This window comes from Nyctibius grandis, chromosome 6 (assembly GCF_013368605.1).
Source record: "Nyctibius grandis isolate bNycGra1 chromosome 6, bNycGra1.pri, whole genome shotgun sequence".
In the NCBI taxonomy this organism is placed as follows: domain Eukaryota; kingdom Metazoa; phylum Chordata; class Aves; order Nyctibiiformes; family Nyctibiidae; genus Nyctibius; species Nyctibius grandis.
Window position 1 is genome coordinate 4544881 of NC_090663.1, and position 27544 is coordinate 4572424.

The window sequence follows — 27544 nt, forward strand, 5'->3', positions numbered from 1 at the left end:
CCCTTATTCTTTCATCCTCATTAATTTCTCCATTTTATCTTCAAAGCCTCCTTCCATGTTTCCTATCTATGTTTCCTCTGATGGCTGGACAAATGCAGCATGAACTGTGGCTGAATAAATGTTTGTGCTGACCAGTGCTTCCAGGCTGTCAAGTAGGTCAAATAAAGCAAAAAGCTGAATTCTCCCTCAGTAGGACTCTCATCTTCACACAGATGTGGGCTTTCATGTAAATTAGGGGACGACCAGCATACTGGTCACAAATCTTAACCTTGCCTCAAAGACAGGGTCATGGATGAAGCACAAGTATTAGAGGTAAATGTCGCCTTAATGATAATAAAGTAATATTTACATAGACACCAATGCAGGATAGCAGTTACCAGTTCTGCATACCTAATTTTCAGGTTTTCATATGAAGGAGTTGTTATTGTTGTATGCTTATATAGAATTTAAAGATGTCCCCACCTGTGCTATCAATCACTAGCATCTGTAACAGATTGTTATACAATTCTTTCTTTATCTGCTCAACTTCAGCCCTAAAACTGGTTCTATCTAACTGGCAAGTTATGTTTCTTTAGGGATCAGTAATTATAATTTGTGATTTGTTTATACCGTGGGGTGTCTGATATCACACTGTGTTAATATCTTCAAAGCTTCTGTTACTATTGTGAAGTTTTTTGAGTTCCTACCACAATCCCCTGTTTTTCTTCAACAGCTGTCAAAATACAGCTTCCTGATAACATAACCTACCGTTAATTATCACAGCCTAGTCAGGCATGCATCCCTCTTCTAGGGTCACTGAATAGTTTGCCAAAATAGTGGACTCTTGTTAGACAGATGGATTGCTTTGGTAACTACTTGCTATTAATATCTATTAATTATAGCACTGCAGGGGTATGTTGTCAAAATTGCTTTATGGGATCAACTCATACACATTGCAATCTTGTAAATCTTGTTTCCGTAGGACACTAACTGCCCTCACATCCCTTAATACTTCAATATACATGGTTCATAATTCATTATGAGTTTTAATAGCAGTGGCCTTGATTGCAGATTGACCAGAAACGATTAATACACAAACACCCTGAATTTCTTCCTCATTTGTTGGTATACCAAAACAAGAAATTCTTTTGGCCTTTTTGCATATTTCAGAGAATAAAAGTAACTGTTGGTTAAAGATTCTGTTGTCTGACATTTCAGAGATGTTGCTGTAGTTTTTGGTGTTCCTTTATATTCTTTGTTCACACTTTTTTCAGTGTGAATAGAGCAGGTATGGAAGAATGGTGTAAGAAAGCCTTTAGATATTGCCAAATTAAATAGAAAAGTAACGTGATCCTGCTAACAGAGGTAAAAGAGCACTGAGATGGGTTGCTGGTCTCCAGCGTACACAGCTGCAGTTCTTGAAGTTGGACATTTTACATTTGCTTTCTGTGAAAGGAGGAAAATAAATGTGTACCATTGCAATGTAAAACACATTTATACCTGTAACTCAGAAAATCAGCAAATCAAATTAATCAATTCCAGCTATACTACCCAGACTCAGCAGTCGTGTTAGCTATGTGGTTTAGAACACGATATCTGCTTCATGGCCCACCTGAATAGATGGACAATAGAGAACAGATTCCTTACAGCTTTATAAGCTGCTTTCTTGTAGGAGAAAGACTTGCTGCATTTCATCAGTGCAATGCTATATTACTCAAGACCAGTTAAAATTAAAGCAGGAATCTGGACTTAAGTGTATTCTTGAGACTAAGCCTTGCTCTTCTTCTTGGTTTACTAGAGCCGTTTGCTGTTTATTTCTTCAGGAATGGGTGCTCATGTACACAGGGTAAATTCAGAAATTACATCAATATAATGAGCAAATCGTTGAAGGGAGAGATCCCATATATCTGAGTGCCCCACTGTGCTTCCCAACTCCTGTGGGAGTGAATCTCAGGAGAGAAGCCCTTTTCTGATGTCCTCATCTCCCTTCCTGCTGGCCAGCCGGGAGGTATATGGGTTCCCCACTACTACTGACTATCAATTAATTGGTTTCCAGCTGAATGCCTCAGAAACACACTCTTCTGAAAATGAGGAGGCTCATCTGTGATTCCTAAGGGAGTTTTCTGTCAAAGCAGGAAGCATTTCTATTGATTTCAGCTCTGCGAATTAATACCTGCACCCACTTTTCTAAGTCCTTGAATTTCAAGCTGTTTAGAGTTATGGTGGAACACAGAACTCCTAACAGATGTATGCCTAGACTTTTAACTGGGGGATCGGGTCTTCATGTATGGTAACCGACAGCTCTGAGCCTGTTTGTTCTAGCTGAAGGTGCAGGTCGATAGTTCTGGGCAGTGCTCCACTCTCAGTGTCCAACAGCATTGCTTGAATAATTTTACAAATGAAACTTAAAGAGGTTTCCAGAATTATTTTTCTCAATTGTAAATTAACACAGAATCACAGAATCACAGAATGTTAGGGATTGGAAGGGACCTCGAAAGATCATCTAGTCCAATCCCCCTGCCGGAGCAGGATTACCTAGACCATATCACACAGGAACGCGTCCAGGCGGGTTTTGAATGTCTCCAGAGAAGGAGACTCCACAACCTCTCTGGGCAGCCTGTTCCAGTGTTCAGTCACCCTCACCGTAAAGAAGTTTTTCCTCATATTTAAGTGGAACCTCCTGTGTTCCAGCTTGCACCCATTGCCCCTTGTCCTGTCAATGGATGTCACTGAGAAGAGCCTGGCTCCATCCTCACGACACTTGCCCTTTACATATTTATAACCATTAATGAGGTCACCCCTCAGTCTCCTCTTCTCTAAGCTAAAGAGACCCAGCTCCCTCAGCCTCTCCTCATAAGGGAGATGTTCTACTCCCTTAATCATCTTCGTGGCTCTGCGCTGGACTCTCTCTAGCAGTTCCCTGTCCTTCTTGAACTGAGGGGCCCAGAACTGGACACAATATTCCAGATGCGGCCTCACCAGGGTAGAGTAGAGGGGGAGGAGAACCTCTCGTGACCTGCTAACCAGAGATTAGTGATTTTCAAATTGGAAAAATGCTTTAAAACAATCACCTGCCTTTTCAATAATCAATTTACTTTCCCCTGTTTTCCATAGAGAACGCTTTGACTGACCCTGCTGAGAAATCGCAATGACCTGCAAAGTGGGTCTAAAATTACAGGTTCGCATTAGCATCATACCCCTCTTGTTTTAGTAGGTCTTTGGACCACAGTCGGGAGTTTCTTGTGCTTGCCATCAGGCATATTTATCACGGTTGAGGCTTATCAGCGTGGTGTACAAACTTGATCAGTTTCAGGAAGAGAGTTGTATGGTCAAATTCCATCCAAAAAGAGAAAGGAAAAAAAAAAAAGAGTCAGTACTTACTCCTAATGAATATCTTTTTTATTCATATCTAAAATCATTATTATTGTCTAATATTAAAGTAAAATATCAGACATAATACAATACCCTTTTCTTGCATTCTGTACTGGCAGCTCTATAACTGAACATGAACCAATGTTTTTTTTTTTCAGTTATGAAAATAGTATATTAGAAGGATCTTTCAAAGTGTTTCATTTTTCATCTCACTTCTATTCCATCCTATAGACAATAATCATGGCACGTACTGGAATGGTCCTAGAAAATGGCAGAGATTCAGATCAGAAGATTAACAACACCTCACTGAAACTGTCCAAAGCTAGGATTTTTGCATTTTGAGCTGAGCTTTCAGTACACATGAAGCTCTTGAACACTCTTAAGTTTCCTTAAAAAATCTCAGTCCAAGACTCACTGAATTTATTTAAGTCAGAGTTACTTTGAACTTTACCAAAAGCAGAAAATCTCTTAAAGCTCTTTCAACTAAATCCGATATGGAGGAAGCCTGAAGGGAGTTTGAGTGAGTGGAAAAGCCTTATTCCTCTGTAGTAGGTATGAGGGAATATACCATTGACCTTTTGAGAAGTGAAAAGAGTTTTTTTTATAGGTTCCGTGGACAGCATATAAGACATGAAATAAAACATTCAATTGTTGTGGTTAAAATTCTCTAGCTTTCTAACATCTGGCTGTTACTGACCTGCTTAGATATGTGTAGAGTATTGTAAATGTCTGAGCAGATTATTTGAAATATGTTCAGGCTTTGGTATTAAAAAATTTTCAGAGCAAACATCAAACTCAGTAAATTAGATCATAGTAATTTACAAAATAAATGCCTTTTTTACTGCTATGCATAGAATTAGATTTTCAATACATATGAATGTATGTACATGTGAACAACTTAAAAATACATCTCTTATTTAGATAAGACTATGTGACTGGTTAATATAAATGAGGGATAATTGGCAATGTTATCCAGTCTGAGGTTCCCCCCATGCCATATGGGATAGGTACTGAGAAAGAGACCACAGTCTAATATTTTCGTGGTAGTAAAAATTGTCACTGCACTGCATGAAGAGGAAGAGGAATCTGCTGCAATATGTACTCTCAGTGACATTTTGATTTTTGGCACTTGTTTGTGTATATGCAAAAACATCCCATCTAGTGATAAATAGAGTTTTGCTCATAATATAATGCTTGAGTGAATAGAGTGAGGATAAATAAATTGAAGATCTTGGGTAACTTAGCTTCAATTCTGTGCTCTCCTTTAGAAAAATTCTCCTAGTTGTGGCTCCGTGAATATCACTGGGCTGCCTACAGCAGTACCAACATTAATATATGTCAAAATCTTGAAGGATTCAGAGGTTGTAACAACATCTGGATAAATTGCTAAGTGGATGGATAAATAATTACAAATAGTCAAGATACCACAGTTCAGCAAGTTACCACTCATCAGCTGAAACACTGTAGCTGATCATTTGCTTGGCTTTAGTCCACTGTGAATGTTACAAAGACTCAAACCACCCTCAACTCAAGCTCAATAACTCAGAAAGTTTCCATTTCTCAAATGTGTGGTATAGACAGATAAGTTTGAGGGTGCTTTCGGTTTAAGTTATTCTATATTTCGCTAAAAAACAAATAATTTGCTGCAAATTTTATTTTTCCTAATATTTCCATCAGTTAATTACAGTGAAAAAATAAATTATAGAAATAGGAAAAACATGTATAAAAAAAAAGTAAAAAAAAAAGTATTTACAAAGAATACACAAAACAAAATCTATAAATAGATTGCATTCTCTACCTTAGAATGGTTACATGGTTGGGGAAGCTGAACAGAGCTTTTTTTGTCTCATTTCTTCTAAGCAATGTATGATGGAAAAAAGAATACAAGACAAAATTTAAAAACAGACTACATAGATTAGCTGCAATATTCTGCAGCCTTTGTGTTGATATTGGTCCTTTGCTATAGCATATACTGGTCCCTTTTTTTGCATTTTTGCTCTAAGCAGTGGATTTCTTTTTTTGGACCTTTTCACTTACACTGAATTCAGACTGGCCATGTTAAATCTTTGAATTTAAGTTTGAACCAGAGGACAATACATTTTTATAGTCATAATTACCTTTAATAATACGAAGAGCTCAAGTCAAAATTGGAAATAGTCTAGTTTAAAAACACAACAAAAGATAACTACACCTAATTTTCATCAGTGTGAAAACAAAGTAAATTGGTATGAAAGATCCTTGTATACTTTTGCAACCTGGAGTGCAATTTTATAGCAGAAGTAAAGTTTTGCTGTTTTAGGTAGTATGCATGGCAAAAGCAATGAAAAAGTGCTAATCCACGCTTCAGTTGCTAACTAGTGAAAAACTAGTGTGGGCATTGCCTATCCATACAGTGCTTACACTTCCAGCTGCCATGTTAGTATATCTTTAGAATAAATCCTGTCCTTGGTATGTCTTTTCAACAACAGCAATACAAATTTGCATTAGAAACAAAGTCCTTCCCCACTCTCATCTGCTCTACAGCAGAAAACTGCTTGAGGCTGAAATACAACCAAATACATGCAAATACATTTTATTGGGACTGATCCTGCATATATTTTGAATAATTGAAACTAATGGAACTATTTGCATGATTAAAGATAGATGCCTAGCAAGGTGCAGAATTGCATCTTGGCCTGTCAGTGCCAGTGATAGGAAATTAATATGAAGGAGTTGGTACACAGTTTTTCACCTCTCCAATTCTAGGATTGGTTCAGTGGCTCTGGTGATTGCAGAAAAATACAGCATCACTGGAGACAGAGTGTTTATTTTCTTGCTCATTACTTTTCCATGCTCTTGCAGGACAGGTTTAAGGTGTTTAGCAATTGTTTTGATGGTATAAGAGTAGCTTAGCAGCCCTGAAATTCTGGACAATAATGTTTATCTACACAGCAGTTTCACTGTTATTAAGTTCTCCACGCATTTTGAGGATGATTCACAGTTCATTGATTTTGGTATTTAAAATGTATTCATTTGTATAAATACTCTTCAGACAGTTCACATTGATCTTAATACAAACTTAAGTTCTGTTTAGGCAATCAGTGAATTCAGTAGGCTCAAGGAACTTAGTAAACAGAAAAAAAAAAAGAAAAAGAAAAAAGAAAAATTAATTACCTGGTTACTTTCACAGCCTCTCATGAAATCTCCTCTTCAGTGCTTTGGTGGAGACAGAGCACTTGAAGCATAAAAGTAAAGGCTGTCAAATCAAAGTTTTGGCAAATTGGCAGCTACGATAACATACAGCCTTTTTATTTCCCTTTCCAAGCTATCTGCTCCATCCAGCTCAGGAGTGGCATATTAAACAAATTCCCAACCTTGAAGAGTCTGGGTTCTTCACAAAACACGTTGTAGTAAATATGCACATGCAAAATGAGTTATAAAGCACCATTAAAACCTCTTTTATTTCAGTAATACCTTTTTCAACAATTGTCAGGGCCAGGTATAATCTAAGTTTAACTAATAATCTAGACACGTCTAGAGGATGAGATGGTCAACTAAAAACCTGAAACAGTCTCTGGAAGTGCCTTTCTCTTTTTGTCCATCATCCAAAGAGATCAGTTTGGCACCTAACCAAAGTGTCTCAGCTAAGTGGGGTGGAATTGGGTCTAAGCTTTTTCGATCATGGTTTTAGGCAGGAAAAATATCTGAAGTTGCTGAATTTGTAGTAGGGTAAAGCTTGTTGAATTATCCCCCAATTTCTATCAACTAAGAGCATGCATATGGACCTCGCTGTGCCCAGAATCTTAATTGATGGTAACTTGATTGTGTATTTAATAACAAAGTCAATCAAAATAATTAAATAGTGTCATTTCTGGTGATTGAGTGCACTTAAAACTTGTATTGTTTCATAGATCTATGCTTATGTGATGGCACTGAAATGCAAGTAATGTCTATTTCTTGCCATGTTATAAAAATAAGTTTTGGGTAAAGTCATAATATTTCTGATTTGTGGTGCTAAATTCAATTTTATCCAGATTGCATCTACCTTTGTAGGATTTACTTATCTCTATGCTTATTTAACATAATCAGATCTTCCCATGGTATAGGCTGGCTTATTCCCTGCTGAATTGTGAAAGTAGTATTGCTTTCTGACTGCTGATGATACAGGACTATATTTATGCAAGACTTGAAATATACCACAGACACTATTTAGATTAGGATCATACACAATATGTATCCTTATTATTTTTTTAAACAGATAACTGTAATGCTCTTTTAATGCATATTTAATATAGCCACAGATTACATTTGTACTCCTTCTGTATTGATAGTAACATCCAAAACAATGTACTGAACTCTGAATTTCAATTTTACAAAAAAAAAGGTGAAAAAGTTTTCTCTGGTTATGTCTGTATCCTTTCTTGGAAAACCAGGACGCTTTACAAAATCCAAATATTATCTCATCAGATTCTATTGAAAGACTGATTCACAGAGACAAAGAAGACTGGAGCATCTCTCTTATGAGGAGAGGCTGAGAGAGCTGGGTCTGTTTAGCTTAGAGAAGACTGAGGGGGGATCTTATCAACACTTACAAATACCTTAGGGGTGGGTGTCAAGAGGAGGGGACCAGACTCTTCTCAGTGGTGCCCAGTGACAGGACAAGGGGCAACAGGCACAAGCTGAAACATGGGAAGTTCCATCTGAATATGAGGAGGAACTTCTTTACTTTGAGGGTGGCAGAGCACTGGAACAGGCTGCCCAGGGAGGTTGTGGAGTCTCCTTCTCTGGAGACATTCAAAACCCGCCTGGACACGACCCTGTGCAACGTGCTCTAGGTGAACCTGCTTTGACAGAGGGTTGGACTGGATGATCTCCAGAGGTCCCTTCCAACCCTTAACCATTCTGTGATTCTGTGAAATAAGTTTTATTTTCACTGATTTTTTCTGCAAAAATCTCTTCCAAGAGAACTCAAAGACCTGCTTAATAGTTTTGATTGCCATTTTATGACACCCAGCCCCTTTCAGTCACATATCTCACTGCTGTCTGAGAAAAAGTAAGATATATGGTGCACCTGGAGCCTTAGGACAGATTTTCATCATGATAATCACAAAATGAAAGGGCAATCTGAAAAACCACTTATTTAAAGTGCAGGAAGATGGCTTTTGCTGAACTTAATACCATTTGCTAGTTTTTAAGGTCTGTAATTTCCACTCATGTTAATGTATTCTAATTATTATCCTACTTAGCTTTTGTTTCTCATGAAGATTAAAGTGGTCTGTTTGCTGTGTGCAAAGAAGTGACTACAGAAAATGGTAAATTAATTGGAAGATGTCAGCTTAGGAGAACGGTTTTGACATGAGCACTGTAAGGCTGTTAACAAACAGACTAACTCATTTGTCTCACCATGAAATGGAAATAAAAATCACAACATTATAATAAAATCTTGACTAGGAAATGCTTGCAAGACTCTTTGAAGCCTTAGGTTCTTTTCTTCCCTGGGCTTTGGCACCATGATATATGCAAACCACATTCTACATAGCTGTGAAGTGAAATAGGTTCTATGCAGAACAGATGGACCAGGGCTAATGTGGCTATGTGCACTGGAGATGAGAACAGATTAATACCACAAGGGGAGACTGGAGGAAAATTGGAAAGATGGGTGTATTTGAACTAATTCATGAATCATTTCCAACTGATAGTTATGCCTTCAGGCACAGTGAATAATATCAAAGAAGCATATTTAAAATTTTATAAGTTTGTTTTAATGTAGATTAGAATGAAGAGCCATACTTTGGGATTATTTAAAAAAAGTATCTTGTATTCCCCCCCTACCAGAATGTACCTTTGTGATTTAAATATTACTGATGAGCTTAGTTATGTGCACTGTGACATGAATTGCAGTTTGGAAAACCTATGGCAGATTCATGGACTTGACAGAAAGCTTTTGGGAATGGATTTTTTGCAAGAAGCGCTGTACAAACTGGGAGAACATGCTCTGCCACTTGCATCCAAGCCACAGAGATGCAGCTCTGCAGTGTCTGGAGGCATGGTCTGATTGCTAGATCTCATTCGGCTGTCTCTCTAAGTCTCCCCTGTCTTCATCTTATCCAAACAGCCTTCAGTCTTGTGAGGTTCAGATTTCCCAAAGCTCTGTCAGATCAAGCACATGTAGATACTTACATCTTTGAGATCTTCAGGTATACATTACAGAATGAGGCTTTCAACAGAGACATTTCACTTGACCAAGTTATGATACTCTTGTGAATGGGCATTTTACTCTAGGGCAGACAGTCACATAGAAATAAATAGGTCCACCTGACAATTAAAAAAAATTTAACATGCATAAAACCATCAGGATATGAAACAAGGAAGATACTTAAGAAATCTGTAACTTCCCAGTATCAGTGAAGGTATCAGAGTTTTGTTTATGGGTGGAAAAGCACAATTCCATATGTTAGGACATCAAAGATTCTTCATTTTTCAAAGCTTGGAGGATATGGATGAGCCTGATTACTATTATTCATAATGGACATGGTTAATAAAAGGAAAAAGAAACTGTGAGGAAAGGAAATGTATAGATAATTGTTTGGATGCTCTGCATTCTCTATATGACTTCTCGGGAGATTATTTTCAAGCTATAGGGGAGAATATGGAACACTTCACAGTGAGGGAAGTTTTTTGAGAAAGTTCTAATGAAGATGGCTAGTTCAGTTTGCTAGTAAAGAGATAATCTCCATGGGTTTCTGTTCACCAGCACAGAAGATTCTGTATCATTCCTCTGGTATACAATTCTTTCATTCTAGGCAAGGCTCAATAAGAAGACAGCAAGGTATAAAATGGTCTGCTTGCCTAAAACTTGATTCTCATTCTGCTGATTTCATTTCAGGTTGCAAATTTGGCCTGTTCAATCTCAAATAATGAAGAAGGTGTGAAGTTAGTCCGTATGGCAGCAACACAAATTGATAGTCTGTGCCCACAGGTAAGTAAGATTCCTGTTAAAAAGTACTTGAGAACTCTTTTGGCATTAAAAAGCATTAGTTAGCTGAGACACAAAAACAGCCTAGAGGAAGATTATAGCCTTGCCTTTGTCATTATGTTGTTGCCTGCTTTCCATGAACTGTGAAAAATACATTAGTATCTGGAGACCCCCACGTCGAATGGGGTGTAATACTGTATTTTTAACACATTCCGTAATTTATCTGTTTTTTCCCTTGTGAAAAAATTTTGCCACTCCTCATAATAAATGATTTTGAATAACAGGTAATAAATGCTGCGCTCACATTGGCTGCCAGACCCCAGAGCAAAGTAGCACAGGACAACATGGATGTCTTTAAAGATCAGTGGGAGAAGCAAGTGCGAGTTCTCACTGAAGCTGTTGATGACATCACTTCGGTGGATGATTTCCTCTCCGTTTCAGGTACTAGGATCAAGGGACTCTTCTAAAAATATACTGCTAAATTGAAGTAATCGGTTGGAGCAGAGAAAAGCTATAATTACTAAAGCATCATTAGTCCATTAGTGCCTCCTTATTGGAATGCTGATCTTCTATACTCAGTAGGAGCAACTAAGCCATGCCAATTAATCCCTGGTAGCAATGGTTAGCTTTTCCTCTGCCAGAAAATAGCATCCTATTTGTGCTTCTATTTCTAGAGAAATTTTGTTTCAATTTTAAGAATTTATTACAGACCTGTGACAGGCTGTTTTTATAAAAATTGTTAGAGGCCTCCTGCAGTTGTGGGCAAGAGGAGGAAAGATGAACTTTCCTTATTTTATTTTCTAGCTTTGCTCAGATCAGCTGTGTCTAAACAGTGGGGCAGATGTACCATACATTCACAGAATCACAGAATCACACAGGATTCCTGTGTGATTCCTGACACATTCCTGTCCCCCTGATCATCCATACCAGGTTACTAGGCCTTGAAGAGGGGTGGGAAGAAGGGAAATAGGTAGATGCTGCATATGAGTCCCATCTAGATGTTTTGTTAGAACATAACCAGTGTGTACATTTCCAGAGAGCTGGGAAGCACTTCTGGGTCCCAAAGTTAACGGTGTAGCAATGCAACCAAATAGAGAGAGGTAGTACAGTAGAATAAGAAATAGCAAATCTTTGTACCTCTTGGACCTCACTAGGAAGGATTACAATGCAAAGCAGGCTCTTCTATGGAAACAAAGTATCTTAGTCCTTACATAAAGAAGGGATGGAGAAGAGGACATTGACTCTTTGGGTCATAGTCTTTTCTCCATCCTCCTTGTAAAGTGCTACAAATTGTGGCACAGTGTATTGTTATAATATAGTCATACACAATGAATACTATAATTGCAAAGTGCTGCATGTCTTGGGTTAATTGTCTGCTGCAAAAAACTCATTTTCCTATTACAGTTTGAAAAAGGTGAATTTCATTGTTGTGAATAAGGACATAAAGCGTGCTGAGTGTGCTTAGCGTACTCTAATGTCACAGAAGAGCCAAACTTCAGGAGATAGCTTGGCCTTAATTTTATGTTTCTTTTCCTTGTAATTTCCTGAATTTCCTAATAAAAGTTTAAGATGTTTGGAGAAAAAAAATATTTATCCTTTAAAAAAATCCTCAGTTTTCTTTTTTGCCCTCACCTTTATTTTGTTTGGTTGTATCCCGCTATTATTAGTAACAGGGAAATGGTTTAGTTTAGTATAATTACACTCCACTGTTCAACACCACTGCTAGAGTGTTTACTGCAAGCCATGACAAGGAAATGAAAATGAACTCTCAGAATAAAGGGGTACTTCAGAATCTGGTATCACATAGGTTTTTATTTGAGATTTGAAGCTTGCAAACACTTTTCAACAGACCTAGTTCTACAATGAAAGGGCAGACCAAGCTATAAACTGTAGACCCAGTCCACAAGCCAAAGAGGTACCAAACTTGCTTAAATGGCCATTTGGTTATTTGTTTGAGGACTTCATTCACTCTAAGCACTTGCATCCATAAAACCAGAAGTTGTTTGAATGGATGACATTTTTATTTTTTCTTTTTCTCGAATCATATTTTCTTCTAACATAGTCTTGACTTAGATCCAAAATTTCCAAGGCAGCTGAGAAGTAGTATTTCTGTTGGTTTTAGATTTTTTTCTAATACTGTCCATAGACATCTCTATTACAAATGAGAAAGCAGCTCATATATCCAGAAAGCCTGTTGCTGCTAGCTGTAAGCTTGGAAGCCTCTGCTTACACAGGGTAGTTTTATTTTTGGATGTTAAACCAGTAAAGCATTCAAAATGGGCTAGTGTCTGGTTAAATGTACCTCACGACATGACACCTCCTCCTCTTCATATTGCGTGTCACATTTGATGGCATGTTTTATTAATACGGTGGCTACCAAAAGAAGGCTGAACATAATTTTAATCAGTTACTTTATATTCCAAATGCACTGTCTGTTCAAATTCGTATAGCACTTATTGTTGGGCAAAGTTTGGCTATGCCGTGGCAAAAAAAATTGACGGTGGTGAGGAGGAAATAGTGAAGAAATATTTTAGCAAGACAACGTTTTTTAAATGTGGATGGAGAGTTTTTAAACAAAGAATTTTGCCTTGCAAGTTACTCTGATCCACAGCTCAAGGGACTTTCATTTTTCTTTCAGAGTTGTTACAGTTTAAAATTTGACATCACATAAAACATTTCTGAAACCCTCAAATGATCCAACCTTGAGATTTTGAACAGTGGAGATCAGTGTATCATTCGATTTTTGTGGCCAAGGATAATTAACAAAAAGCATTTGGTGAACAGATTGATTGTGTTTTATTTATTACTACTACAAAGAACAGCATTTCATTTTCAGTTTAGATGTATCTGTGGCAGAAAAGTGACTTGCCGTTTAGAGGCACTGAGTTTCTCAGAGTGAGTTTGCTCAAATATGAAATTCAATCATAGTTTTATTATTGAAATGATTTTTAACTGTACTGGCTGCAGGGCAATAATGTTGGACCTAGTCAAAATCTGCTTCATCCTAGTCAAAATCTACTTCATCCTTTCACATCATCTGTATGTGGGAATGCTACATAAACTACAATATTGCAGCACGTGAGAGCAGATGGCCTGATTCTGAGCTGAGAAAAAACAATGCAGCCCCCAAGATTTCAATAAACCAACTTGATACTGCATCATCTCAGTGGACTCACTGTTGTCGACTCTTATTTCAGAATATGCACAGTCACATATGATTATACTGTGTATCATGAAAAATACACACCTTAATCTCTGGCATAGACGGAGTAAAAGAAATGAACTGCTTGTGCACAGGCTCCCTGCTATCTACAAAGGCACTTTGCTGTTGTCTTTTCAAAATGGTTTATTTTCTTTTCTAACTTATTTAGTAACAAATGAACCAACCATATTAAATGTTTATGGGAATGCGTAAATTCATCTTCAGAAAATTGCCCTACTGTTTATTAGAGCATCTGCATAATATTTGACCACTTTTCTTTTTGCATTGATTTTTTATTACACTTTCATTATAGTAAAATTCAGTGTGATGTTTGAAATTAATGTGACTGTTTTTCAAAGAACTGCATGTTGGTACTCGTGGTATAGGTGAGAGGATGTAGCCCAGTCCCTTTTAAAGATAAATATCACACTTGGGATTTTTACTGTTATATGGCATAGTATCACAGAATGGTATTTGTTTTGCAGACCTGGATAAGGAGAGATATCAATTTTTTGATGTGCTGACATTTGCTGTTTACCCAAATCAGTAAACTTTGCTATGAGGAAGAACGAAATGAAATGAGCCTTATTTTTTTCCTACATTCCAGAAAACCATATACTGGAAGATGTGAATAAGTGTGTGATTGCTCTCCAAGAGGGGGATGTCGATACACTGGACAGAACTGCAGGTGCCATCCGAGGCCGTGCAGCCAGAGTTATTCACATCATTAATGCAGAGATGGAAAACTATGAAACTGGAGTTTATACTGAGAAGGTACTGGAAGCTACCAAACTGCTCTCTGAAACTGGTAAGCTGATTTGAAATATCGTTCAATATTGAGTCACTTAAAACTTTCAGTTAGTTCTCTGAAAACTGTAACTCAGAGAGAAACCTGTGCTTGAAAACAAGATATAAACAAACAAATTAATGACCATGAGTGTTTTTTTTTTATTCTCCTACTCAATGCTGTTGCAGAAATCATATTGACAAAAGCCGTATAAGGGAAGAGATTCAGTAACCCATCAAGGCTAGTCTGCTTTGTCAAAGTTTCAATGATTTGAGTAAATAATACACAGCCTTTTCTTCAAGTTCTTTCCAAGTTGGTTGATTAGGTATTATGTGTCTCTAGAAAATCACTACAAATATTACTCTGTGGTCTGTGCAGGTGAATGTTCTTGTTGCTGACTGAAGTTGTGTTTCTAAACAAAACAATTACATTTGAGAAAATACATTTGAGCAACTGAAAATATATTACCTGCTTGAAAAAAAAAGCAACAAAAGTCTGCTAGATTATATAAAATATATAGATTATTTAAAATAAATAGATTATATAAAAATAGAAAAGTCTGCTAGATGGATAGATGGGGAAAAAAACACTGATTTCATTTTTTATCCTGTTTTTGCCTTCACAGAGCAGGGGTTGGATTCATCTAAGTTTAGGTGATTACATCTAAGCTGGTCATTTTAGACTCCTTTATACTCAGTATTATCTGTTGCTATGTGTGTCTGAATTGTTCAGTGCAGGCAGTACTATCAAGTGCTCTCATCTTAAAGCAGCGGTCTACATTTGTTCGGATGAATCATGCTTTGAATTTCATTGACTTCACGGACTAGGTCTCCACTCACCAGCTATGCCATAGATGCACGCAGTGGAGATGTCTGAAAATGTCTGAGCTGATCCTCCCCTATCTGGCTGCACTTGCTTATCTGGGCTTTAAAATCATCAAGGATATTTTAGAAGGAACAAATGAGAATGCACCAGTTCAGGGCATGACAAATGTAACATTCAGAAAAAACAACCAGGCATCTCCCTATGAGATAGAAAAGCAAAAACTGTTATAGCTCTGGCAGCCTCTGTGTTCGCTTTGAGAACAGAAATCAGCAAAATGAGATAAAAAAAAAAAATGTTGGGATGATTTAATATTACTTCTTGTGTTATTGTTGTCACCAGATTACTAACTTTTAGCCCTAAAAGGGACCCCAAGCCCTGATTGCACAGATAAATCCCAATGACCAAAATCAAGAATTTCTTCTTTTTCTCACCTTTCGTTATGATTTATTGGAAATTATAGGTGGAGTGTGGATGCTTGCAATGGTGATTATGACTAGAAAGTTGTGCCTTTAACACCCAAAATGTTTGTAGATTCACTTTACACTGGCTGGGAGAAGCAAAAGGGGGTACGAAAATTGTTTTTAGTAGTCCCACTATTTTTTACTACCCAACAAGAGATCAATGGAATGAGCACTGTAAATTTAACTTAGCTGCAAAAGTTTATGAACTGCTATTATAAAGTCACAAAAAGAAAATAATCTCTTCAGTTTAATAGGGTTAAATACTTGTTGCACTCTCATGTTAAACTCTCCTTTTGTTAAAGGAGAGATTTTGAAGAATTCTTTCTTTCACCAAGATTTCCTTATTAAGCAAAACAAAGCATATTTTCAGACTTCTTATTCAGCTAAAATTTCTGACCTCATCTTCTGTAAAATTTTTTATTAATAATTTTTCAACAGATTAACTGACAAAATGCAGTTATATAGATCAATAATAGGCACAGTAAACACTTACATTCTATATTTAATTCACTTTTTGATATAATTCGAATTACAACTAAGTGCTAGAAGTGCTGGACTAAGTGCATCTTGACAACGTCAACTTGTTAATGCTGGGATTCAATACTTAAGACTGAGGCCCTGTTCCTCAAAGTCAAAGCTATTACTTATTTTGTATTTTGTAAAATGTAAGTAAACTTGTGAGTAATAAAATAAAATTTAAAAAAATATATTTTAGATGTTAAGAACTGTACATCAAGTACAAATTGTGCCACAGAAGTTCAGAAGACAGAATGGGCCCAAATTCAATGAAGCCAGTAAAGCTAAACCGATTTATGCCAGACACAAACGTGGATCATTAATATTACAGCACAATTTCTATCTGCAGCTTTTCAGACCATTTACAAAGTCATTGATTATTATTATCTCTATGACTGTTGATTAGAAAGGGTAGAATTTACTGACTCGTTTTGTAACCCTAGAATAAAGTGGTTAAAATGGTATTTAGACCATCCTACGCCATTCTGTGCCCTGCCCGTTTATACCCTGCCCTCTCCCCAAGAACAGGTCTCCGTATACATATGCATCTGTGTAACTAAGGATATAGAGATACGGGTATCTATGAATACATACATATATTTATATATTCTTTCTACTCACCTTGAGATCCCGCGCAGATTTTATCACACACTTGGGAATTATGAGAGTGATTTATTTGGAGTCGGGCTCCACCCACAGATGCATATATCAAAATCTCTATGAGAAGCACAGTGATGAATGCCTCATCATTTTCATCTTTGTTCCTCCTTTTTTGTTTTCACTTGACCTTTATTTATTTTTAAAAGAAATGCTTTTGAAAGCTGGGAAAAAATTTAGTTAAATGACAATGGAAGGGAAATAAGCACATTACCTTTCTCTTATTATTTACTTTTAACTATCAGCTCAGGAAAGCAAAGCCTCTGTTAAGCCTCTTTTTCCAGGGATCTCATATTGTTATCTGAGTACTGAGTTTGATCCACAGTGCAGAAATACAGAGACACTGTTTTAGAAAGAGAAACACCTTGCTAATGTTTTTTTTTAGGGGGGGGGGAAATTAATCTTTAATGAAATCGATATTTGTAGGTTCTAAGAAATTGAAACTATGAAAGTCTTACTTTAATAACTAGTTTCACCTTAAAGTTTTATTTATTGATTTAATTTACAGCCTTTGGAATATATGGGGTGGGGTTTTTCAGTGTTTTAGTGCTTTCTGGCCTGTGCTTGACTAACCCACTGCCTTTATAGCCTTTATAGCCAAGTACTTGGTAGAGGCTAGAGTCTTATCTCTGACAGCAGTATTAGGTAGTGACATATTGGTTAATGTCTTTTTAAAATTGGGTACTTTTATTTTCCTTTAAAATCAAAATAAAACTTGACTCTCGCTGACTTTCTTATAAATCCAAGCTGAAAACTAGAAAACCACAGAGTGTACGGGGATTGCTGCGAACAAACACAAAACTCATAGATTTTAGTGGATGTTAATTGTGTGCAGGAGTAAACCAGAGCTTCAGGATATAATTTTTTTGTTTGCTTTTTTGGGCACTGTGAAGTTTAACTAATATCTTTAGCTTGGTTTCCTAAGAGCAAGGGCCAGTTGCTCCCTGGGGGCAGCCCCAACCCTGGGCATCAGGCACAGGGATGGCCTGAGGCTGGGATGTCAGCCCAGATGTGGGAGTCAGGATCAGGCCCAGTGAGGGGAACCAAGGTCAGACACGGCCCAGGGATCAGTAGGCAGGGCCATGCTGATGGCTCCTGTTAAATTTTATATTGGTATTCAACATTTGTAGAGAAGTATGAAATTATCCTAGTACAGATGGTCCACAAAAAAAAAAAAAAGGAAGGAGAGAAGGATGGAAAGGAAAAGAAAGGAGAAAGAAAAGGCAAAGAAAAAGATGAAAAGCAAGGGGAGGGAATAAGAGAAAACAGAGAACACAATTTCTATTTGAATATTGAGTTCTTTCATACCGCTCAGTACCCTGTCCTAGCAGTGACCTGGCCAGCTGAGAGTGTCCTATTGACTTTAATAAGGAGGAGATTGAAGTCTACTCAGCAATTTCAGGAGAGCACTGGAACAGGCTGCCCAGGGAGGTTGTGGAGTCTCCTTCTCTGGAGATATTCAAAACCCCCCTGGATGTGACCCTGTGCAATGTGCTCTGGGTGACCCTGCTTTGGCAGGGGGTTGGACTAGATGATCTCCAGAGGTCCCTTCCAGCCCCAACCAGTCTGTGATTCTGTGAGAAGCTGTAACAACTGAAGGGAAGAAGCATGAGTTTCTAAAAAGGTAAAAAGGATTGTCCGTAGAAAGAAATCAAGTAACAGGCAAAAAGTTGAATATTATTTTTCAAGATTTCTGAGATACAGGGAGGAGAAAAAGCTGTAACATTCCTTAAAGGTCGAAGGGTTGAATTTAAATTAGGAACTAGAGTAGACTTTGCAAGGTTGTAATGAAAGGGAATGAATGGGAAATGAAGGAGAAAAAGCAGAACAAATGGGACCAGAACTGTCTGGGAAGGGCTGTAAAAACTTTCCGATGTTTTTGTTTTTTTTTTATCCTTCAGTTTGCATTGGGATGTCTGGAAACCACCCTGGAAGAGCCAGTACACTAGTACTTGGGTTACTCGCTCCTGGGAAGGACATTGGAAATTTGAAGTATTCTGATTCAGAGCAGAAATTAGAGTTTCAGCTTTTAGCATGTTTTTAAAATATCCTAGTAACTTTGTAACCAGCTGTTTTTAAGTAGGTCACTCTCTGACTTCTGTTTTGACTCAAATTTTTTATTTTCTCTTTATCAGAATGGACTAAAGTTCAAAATCAGCACTACTGGCAATTCAGCAATAAGCCTGTGAGAGTTTTATCAGTGTGAGTAGGACAAACTTTAAAGATATTTATCACTAGGAAAAGGCAGCTCAATGATATTATCAAAGCTAATACTAAAATGTGGTAAAGATGGATTTTTCAGCAGCGATATGAAGGGAAAGAAAATGTAGAAGCAAGAAGATGAATTTAAGCATAGCTGTAATAGGAAAAAAAGCATATTGAATCTGAGGGAGAGTTAAAAATTGCAAAATGGAGCCTATTTAAAAATAAATTATGTTAAATTCATGTTTTATGGGACTTTCAGGTAGTTATAGTGCAACTTATGGGTGCTATCATCCTGAGAACATGAGATCGTTTATCCAGGGGTTTTGATGAAATTATGACTTTTATTCTGCAAAGTACTGTAGCATTTTCTTTAACATTTTGCTAAACTGAAATCCAAAGGTCAAGGTATCACCAACAAAAAACTTTTAATGCATTATTAAAAAAAGGTATTTTACGAAAGGACCAGAGAATACCCAACATTATGTTCCACCAGGGCTTGGTTTGATCCAAAGAATTTTTAACCAGAGACTGTTCAATATGCAGAGGAATACAATAAGAAATCATGTAAAATATATTATAAAACAATTAAATGCAACACATGAGATGAATAAATCACCACGGTGTCTAAAAGCTTAAATACTATTTATTTTCTACTATTTTCTTTCTACTTTAAGAGTTTAAAATATAACACAGTGCTAAAGAGAATATAATGTAATTGATTTAGATTTTCAAAGGCTTTTCATGAAGTCCTGCACACGGCTGTTTGGAAAATGGGTAACCATGGAGTGAATGTTAAGACCTTTGATGGATTATGAACTGGTTACAAGGTACAAGTAAAGCATAAATGACCATTTCTCAGCAGGCAGAAAGATAAATCCTGTGATGCTTCAGGGGTCAGCGCTGTGGTTGATGTTGTATAATGTATTAATGAACAGACAGAAGCAAAATTTGCCAAAAGGAAAACACTGGTTTGGCTGGTGGGAGTAGGGGAGTTTCCTTATCAGAAAGACAATGTTAAAAGATAGTTTTATTTAATTTCTCTAGGTAAATGGAACAATTTAAATTATATTATCTACACTGACAGGAAGGCTCTGAGCTAATTCATCCTCTCAGAAAAAATATGGCATTATTATGGGCAGCTGGGCAAAGATACGTTTTCCGTGCACAACAGCCCTCACATCAGTGTTTAAGATGTTGCCTGTGCTTTAACGAGGATATTCACTAAATGCCCCAAATAGTTGTTTCAGCTTTGATCTCCACAACCTAAAGATCTTCCAGAAATGGAAGAAGGTCAAGATAAGGATGACAAAATTAAAGAAATGTGGTGCTTTGGAGGCAGATTAACTCCAGGAGAGTTTAAAAAGACTAGGAGTGTCTATTTTGGAGGTACCAGACACCTTAGATAATGAATAGTAGGTTAGTATAATAGAGGTGCCCATTTTCATAAACCATTATTACTTAGTGGCTGTTCAAATCTTTTCTCAAAAACATCTTGTGTTCTTAAGAGCCATTTTTTAAAACAAGGAGGATGGCTGTGGAGGTAGAAAAAAATTTATACCAAGTCTAGAAAACAGAGACAGAAAATTGCCATGAATATTGACTAGCTCCAACAGAATGTTTTTTGAATGTAAGTGTGAATTGTACAATAATCTTTTAAAATAAAAACACTGGCATTCCTTGCATCCCCTTGCCTACACACACCTACGTACAGATACACACAAACTTATAACTGAAGCCAGAAAGAGTGTTTTGCTTGTGTTATGTAAGCCGTTTTGTGTCCAACAGCACGCAACTGTTTTCTTGAGGGGATTTTTTGAATAGCTGCAGCTAGCGTTTATTGAAATATTAACATGAAGGGAGTTCTGTTTAGTAGTAATAATATTTTAGGGGTACTCACTGTAGTCTTTATTTGTACAAGTAGATAGGAGAATGACTGAGATATCTGAAACTGGTGAGACCTGCAGCCATCGTTTGTCATCCTTCTTTGTATGCTTTGAGATGTACCCTTTCATGACATCATTGCCCACTATGCTGGCCATGAGGCGCCTCTCTGCAGACACCGCTTACCTTGATTCTCCCCTGACATTTTATCTTTCTGTGAATGACAATTCAATCAGGGCAAAGTGTGAAGGTTTGGGTTTTTTTCTTCTATATGTGTCCATATCTCACTATACTGAGTAATGTAACTCCAGACATCCCATGATTTCTATAATGTGCAGCTCACCTGCACCGCACATGAGCAGATCCAATATTTCCTGAAAGTGTTGCATTACCATCTCTATCCTGCATAGTTGCATGTACCCACAGATAAAGTAGGAGCTTTCTGTGAAGTGCCAGAAGACTGACTTAACACATATGGGCCAAAGGGTCAGCGCTTTGCTGTAAATTCAAGGCATCCTGAGAACATTGGTTTTATGGTCTGTGGCTAAACTGGTGATGCAGTGTGTTGGCAGTGAAGGCTGATTCTTCCTGAAAATCTTGTGTTTACTGCAAAATGCTATAGGGTATGAGTATTCATCATTTTACATCTATCCTTTAACCATTTCATCAAGGGAAAAGCTAATCGGTAAATAGCAAGAAGAGAAAAGATGGTCTTGTGCTTCGGACAGTGGGGTTTCATCCTTTTCTGTGCCATAGCACTTAAACCAGCATGCTGCAAATTTTACCCTAGTTTTGATTTTCCTCTTTTCTGAGTGACCAATGTGAGCCCCATAGGGTTTGATATCCAGAACTGATGAGGATTCACATTTTTACTTATGAGTATTTAGCTGTAACGGAAGTCAGTGACCGCTTCTCTGAGCACAGAATGGTAAACACTCTGAAAACCCAATCTAGTGATGTAAAACACAGACATAATTATATATGGGCATTTCTGCATCCATGAAAACCAAAATATTATTAATATATGTATGTGTATGCATGATAATGTCTATGCACAATGTGTGCTACGAAGATACATAAATGAAAGCATACATCAGCCCAAGCAACAAAATATTTAAATCAAATCTGCTGCTCAGAAAACCAGTTGGTCTAATATTGTTATATATTGTATACTATTTCAGTAGAGTTTTATAAAGCTTTTTCTTTTTAATTAGCAGTATAATAATCATGACTGAAATGTTGTAAATTATTATATGATACGAGACCAGGCTTTACTAAACATTTTATGAAATATTTAGAATCTTCAGATAAGGAATTTACAGTTGTTCTAGAAACAGACTTATACAAGCATTTCAAGCTAAATAAGATGTCGTGTTTGATTCCTTATTCATCCTTCAAACTAAATTGAGAAACTGTGCTGTCTTCAACAGAGTATGTCAGATATCCCATAGGAATTATTTCTTAAATACCTGCTTAAAATACTTAAACTTCCCAGTAGTAGACTGTATTCTTTCCTCAATTAAGTAAAATAAAGGGTTAATAAAAAAAATAAACAAAAAAACCCCACAAAAACCTAGAAGGAAATTAATTCAAAACTCTGAAACTTTAAGCTATATTTTTGTGTGTTTCCTGTACTAAAACCTCTTAAATCTGCACGATGTTTGGCCTTTTTTCCTAACAGAGCATCTTTTTTTTTAAGGTAGTGGGTCATTCATGGATTTCTGCTTTATTATTCTCCCCTGATAACCCTTAGCTTAGAATACCGCCAATCATCCTGGATAATTTTGTTGGTTTATGTGACATACACAACTGTGATGTTTAGTAGAAGCACAGATTCTCTGTGTGAGATTTTCAGGGATCCTTCAACTTTTAGCAGTGAGAGGTCCAAACCTTTACACTGCCATGTCATTCTTGAATAATCTTACCAAATCAGACCAGAATTTTCCAGCCACTTGAGGGCTATTTCGACCAGGTGATTGGCACCTAAAATTACTTGTCTAGTCTCTATGAATGTGGCATAGGGAAAATCAAATTTGCGAAGGGCAACTACAAATGCTCAAATGAATGCAGAGCTGCCAAGAGGTAGCCAGAAGACACGGCTGAGTGTACCAGGTTATATGAGATCAGTCGTTTCTCTGGAGCTCAAGCATCTGGTTTGTCTGAGGACAGTCTGGCTCCAGAGAACAACCTCTGGTCTTTGAGAAGGGTGATTTCCTTGGATCCAAACCCTTGGATACTAGAAAGAGTTGCGTAAGTACTTGTCTCTTTAAAATTAAGCTTTAAGAAGTAGCTTTGCTGAAGACATTCAAAAATAGTCTTCTGGCTAGAAAAAATGCCCCAAAGTTGAGACCTTTGGGAACCCTTCAGTTCCAGTGAGATTTGGATGGAAAGTAGCCACTTCTTGCTCAGCCAATGCCCTCCTGGGCACCCTTCTGATTTAGAGCCAATAGTGTTCTAGGATTTGGTGCAAGAATTTGTGCCTAAAATTGGTTGTCCAAAGCAGACATCTAGTCTAAACCAGTCATCTGTCCTCCCTCTATTCAATGGGTAGAGGTATATCACAATTTGATTCAGCTGAACTTGAACTTCTTTCTTAAAATAGGTGTGATTAATGGTCTAATGGAAACATCTATTGCTCTCCATTTGGTACAGGGAGACATAGATTTCTAACTTCCAGGTGTATGAAGTAAGATGAAACCAGGCCAAGGTTCCTAACTCCCATTGATACCACTAAGAATTAGAAACTGATGCATGTAGAGGGACCTTGACCCTTATTGCTTTTTTGTGTCTTAATCATCTCTTTCTAAATAACTGAACATTCACAACTACTTGAGATTGTAAGGAATTCGAGTTCCTAAATAAGAAGGCCACAAAAGTGCGTAAAATTAGCTAGGCATTGATTTAGTCTTGTATGTAATGAAGCTTAATATTCTAATGCTATAAAAAATAAAGCCCAAACATTTTTTAATTTTTTTTTCTCTCAATAATGTTATTACGTAGCCTAACTTTTCCCTGTCTGTCAGTCATCTTATTGTTTCCATATCACTATACAAAATTTATGGCTATGTTTTTAAGTACAGATATTGCAGTACAAACTGATTACATAGGAGAAAAAGTCAGTAGAGAATATATTTTTAGAAAATCAATAAATACTTGATAATTTAAATGTGTAGGAGATATGAGTCGGGTGGGAGAAAAACAAGAAAAGCTTTAGAGAAAATATTTTCTGTGTGGAGCAGGATGGTTCGCAAGAAAATACAGATTGTTATCAAGACATGAATTCACCCATGGTGATAAACTATTTTTCTATCACGCTGATAGTAAAAAAAAAAAATAAAAAATAATCAATAGATGAAATGGAAGTAATTTTAACTTTGTTATTTCTCAGTTTTTCTCCAGCAGCAATTCAGCCTAGGTTTTGTTGGCAGTGATCTTACTTTCAGTGCCGTTGAAAACTCATCTGCAGAAACTCTTTAAAATCTTTATTTGTTAGAATGACAAAGTCAGTACGTTGGTAGTGTTGCTATTATCTTGGGACCTGATTCTGTCGACATTTATGCAGGTGCCTAATTAATTCATGTAGTTAAACTGAGATATGTTAATGGATCACATTCTTCAGTCTAAGTGTATGCATAATTGTTTTCAAGACTACAACTCAAACTAAGAAAACAATATTTTATTTTTCCCCCAAAGTATTGATACGCTTCCGAACCTGAAATTCCTAGCCAATCTCTCAGCACATAATAAATGAATCATCCTCTGATGCATTTACAAGTTTCAATGCCAAAAACAGATTTTACGCCCTTACTTGTAGCTCTTTCACTGTCGGCATGAGAATATCCTTCTTTGTACAGTAAATGACATATAAGAAAGAGTGGAGGTTTTGTGGGTGCAACTGAGTTAGGTATTTCCCCATACATCACTGTCATGGAGCTCCTCAAGTGTGGCCCGATAACCTTAACTGGAGAATAATACAGTTCTTAACTCAATTTCCAAAAACTTTACTGCATTAAATGACAGCATATGCTTAGAGAAACTACAAGTAATAGCATCTTACTGGTTTAACATGTTTTTTCTTGTTTGTCTAATCAAAAATGAGCACTGATGTAAAAATGCAATTGGCAAGCAAGCAATTCATAATATAGTTTAATAGCTATTTCCATTTTGAAATAGCAAATAATGTTCACCTGTAATAATGTAAATTAAGGACTAAACTATAGCCAGATCTGCAAGGTGAAAATTGTTGAAAGAAGCTTTCACACCCAATGGGCAGACCCCGTTGTAATACATGTGGTCAAGAATGAGTACCTCATGTCCACCAAAATGAACAAAATGTAACTTCCTATCTCCTCCCCATGGCCTGATGCTTATGAATCTACTACTGCTGCTGCCTGAATGAATGAATGGAGTCACGACTGTTGGCATCTTTCGAGTGACATAGTAAGAAAATGACCTGTGGGGCTTCAGTCCAGAACATAACTGGTGTAAGGCTTCATTGACTGAGCTGAAGAACTTCAAAAATTAAGTAGGAGGGGAAAAAATCCCATAGAGAGGGAATATGGAGAAATACGGAAGATCCTTTTGTCGTTTGACAGTTGAGCTCTGCTTTAACCTCTACCTATTTGTTCCTCTTGTACATCCATTTCAAGCAAAGTTTGGTGTAAGTCCAATAGCATTGTATTAGTAAAGTAACATTTGAGTTTAAAACATCTCTCAGAAATTATTTATTTCTGGTGAGGACTGTTTCTTATTGTAGCACATTTTGCAGGATCTAGTGCTAAACAAAGACCTTATAGCTGCCTATAAAATAACAACAATTTCCATGATACTGGGAGGAGTTCTGATTTAGCAAGTAGATAATCTCTTAAAATATTTCACTTCAATGTCTCCCTTGTAGATCTCTGTGCCTAAGACTACAACTTCAGAGGGTCTGCTTGTGACCAGACTAGCATACCAAATACAGCATGTATCCCTGCCCGCTTTCTCTGTGTCCTTTCATATTCATAGGTCAAGTAAAAAAAAAAAAATGGAAATCAGTAACTGTAGCCCAAACACAATGTTTAGATGTTAATTGTAAATTACAATATATATTGCAACAAGAGAAAGGAATTGCAATGGTCAACTAAAATAAGCATCTTTATCTTCTTTTTTGGGGAAAAAATCTGAGCAATGTACTCTGTCAGGCTGTGAACAATTTCCTTGAGGAGTTGGTGGATGCCTTCATTTGAGAATTTTAAACATGATTCAGAAACAGCTTCTAGATAAAGAGTGTAGAACCATTTATGTTATTTGGACTAAATTATAGAATCATATAACCATAGAATAGTTTGGGTTGGAAGGGACCTTAAAGGTTGTCTAGTTCCAACGCCCCTGCCATGGGCAGGGACACCTTCCACTAGACCAGGTTGCTCCAAGCTTCTCTGGGCAACCTGTTCCAGTGTCTCACCACCCTCACGGTAAAGAATTTCTTCCTAATATCGAATCTAAATCTACCCTCTTTCAGTTTAAAACCGTTCCCCCTCGTCCTATCACTACGTGCTCTTGTAAAAAGTCCCTCTCCTGCTTTCCTGTAGACCCCCTTCAGATACTGGAAGGCTGCTATGAGGTCTCCCCGGAGCCTTCTCTTCTCCAGGCTGAGCAGCCCCAACCCTCTCAGCCTGTCCTCATAATAGAGGTGCTCCAGTCCTCTGATCGTCTTCGTGGACCTCCTCTGGACTCTCTCCAACACCTCCATGTCCTTCTTATGTTGGGGGCCCCAGAGCTGAACACAGTACTCCAAGTGGGGTCTCACGAGAGCAGAGTAAAGGGGCAGTATCACCTCCCTTGACCTGCTGGCCACACTGCTTTTGATGCAGCCCAGGATACGGTTGGCTTTCTGGGCTGCAAGCACACATTGCCGGCTCATGGTGAGCTTCTCATCAACCATCACCCCCAAGTCCTTCTCCTCAGGGCTGCTCTCAATCCATTCTCCGCCCAGTCTGTATTTGTGCTTGGGATTGCCTCGACCCATGTGCAGGACCTTGCACTTGACCTTGTTGATCTTCATCTGGTTCACAAGGGCCCAGCTCTCAAGCCTGTCAAGATCCCTCTGGATGGCATCCTTTCCCTCCAGGGTGTCGACCACACCACACAGCTTGGTGTCGTCAGCAAACATGCTACAGGCGCACTCAATCCCACTGTGCATGTCACTGACAAAGATGTTAAACAGCGCCAGTCCCTGAGGAACGCCACTCATCACTGGTCTCCCCTTGGACATCAAGCCGTTGACTGTAACTCTTTGAGTGTGACCATCCAGCCAATTCCTTATCCACCAAGCAGTCCATCCGTCAAGTCCATGTCTCTCCAATTTAGAGACAAGGATGTCGTGCGGGACAGCATCAAATGCTTTGCACAAGTCCAGGTAGATGACATCAGTTGCTCTTCCCCTATCCACCAGCGCTGTAACCCCGTCATAGAAGGCCACCAAATTTGTCAGGCATGATTTGCCCTTAGTGAAACCATGTAGGCTGTCACCAATCACCTCCTTGATTTCCATGTGCCTTAGCATAGTTTCCAGGAGGATCTGCTCCATGATCTGGCTGGGCACAGAGGTGAGACTGACTGGCTTGTCGTCACCTGGGTCTTCTATAAATTATGTTATTGAAACATAGAGATATGTGTCTGGATACAACCACAAAATATGGTTTTTTTAAAAGAACATTTTC

The 27544-nt window shown here is 37.6% G+C and overlaps 1 protein-coding gene across 1 annotated transcript in view; it reads left to right on the top strand.

Moving 5' to 3' along the window:
* The window catches only part of CTNNA2 (catenin alpha 2), a 410549-nt gene that overhangs the window by 335089 nt on the left and 47916 nt on the right, over positions 1–27544 (top strand). The window contains exons 8-10 of the mRNA XM_068402626.1: positions 10217–10309; positions 10591–10747; positions 14116–14316. Coding sequence (XP_068258727.1) covers positions 10217–10309; positions 10591–10747; positions 14116–14316 — 451 coding nt within the window. The remainder of the gene's footprint in view (positions 1–10216; positions 10310–10590; positions 10748–14115; positions 14317–27544) is intronic.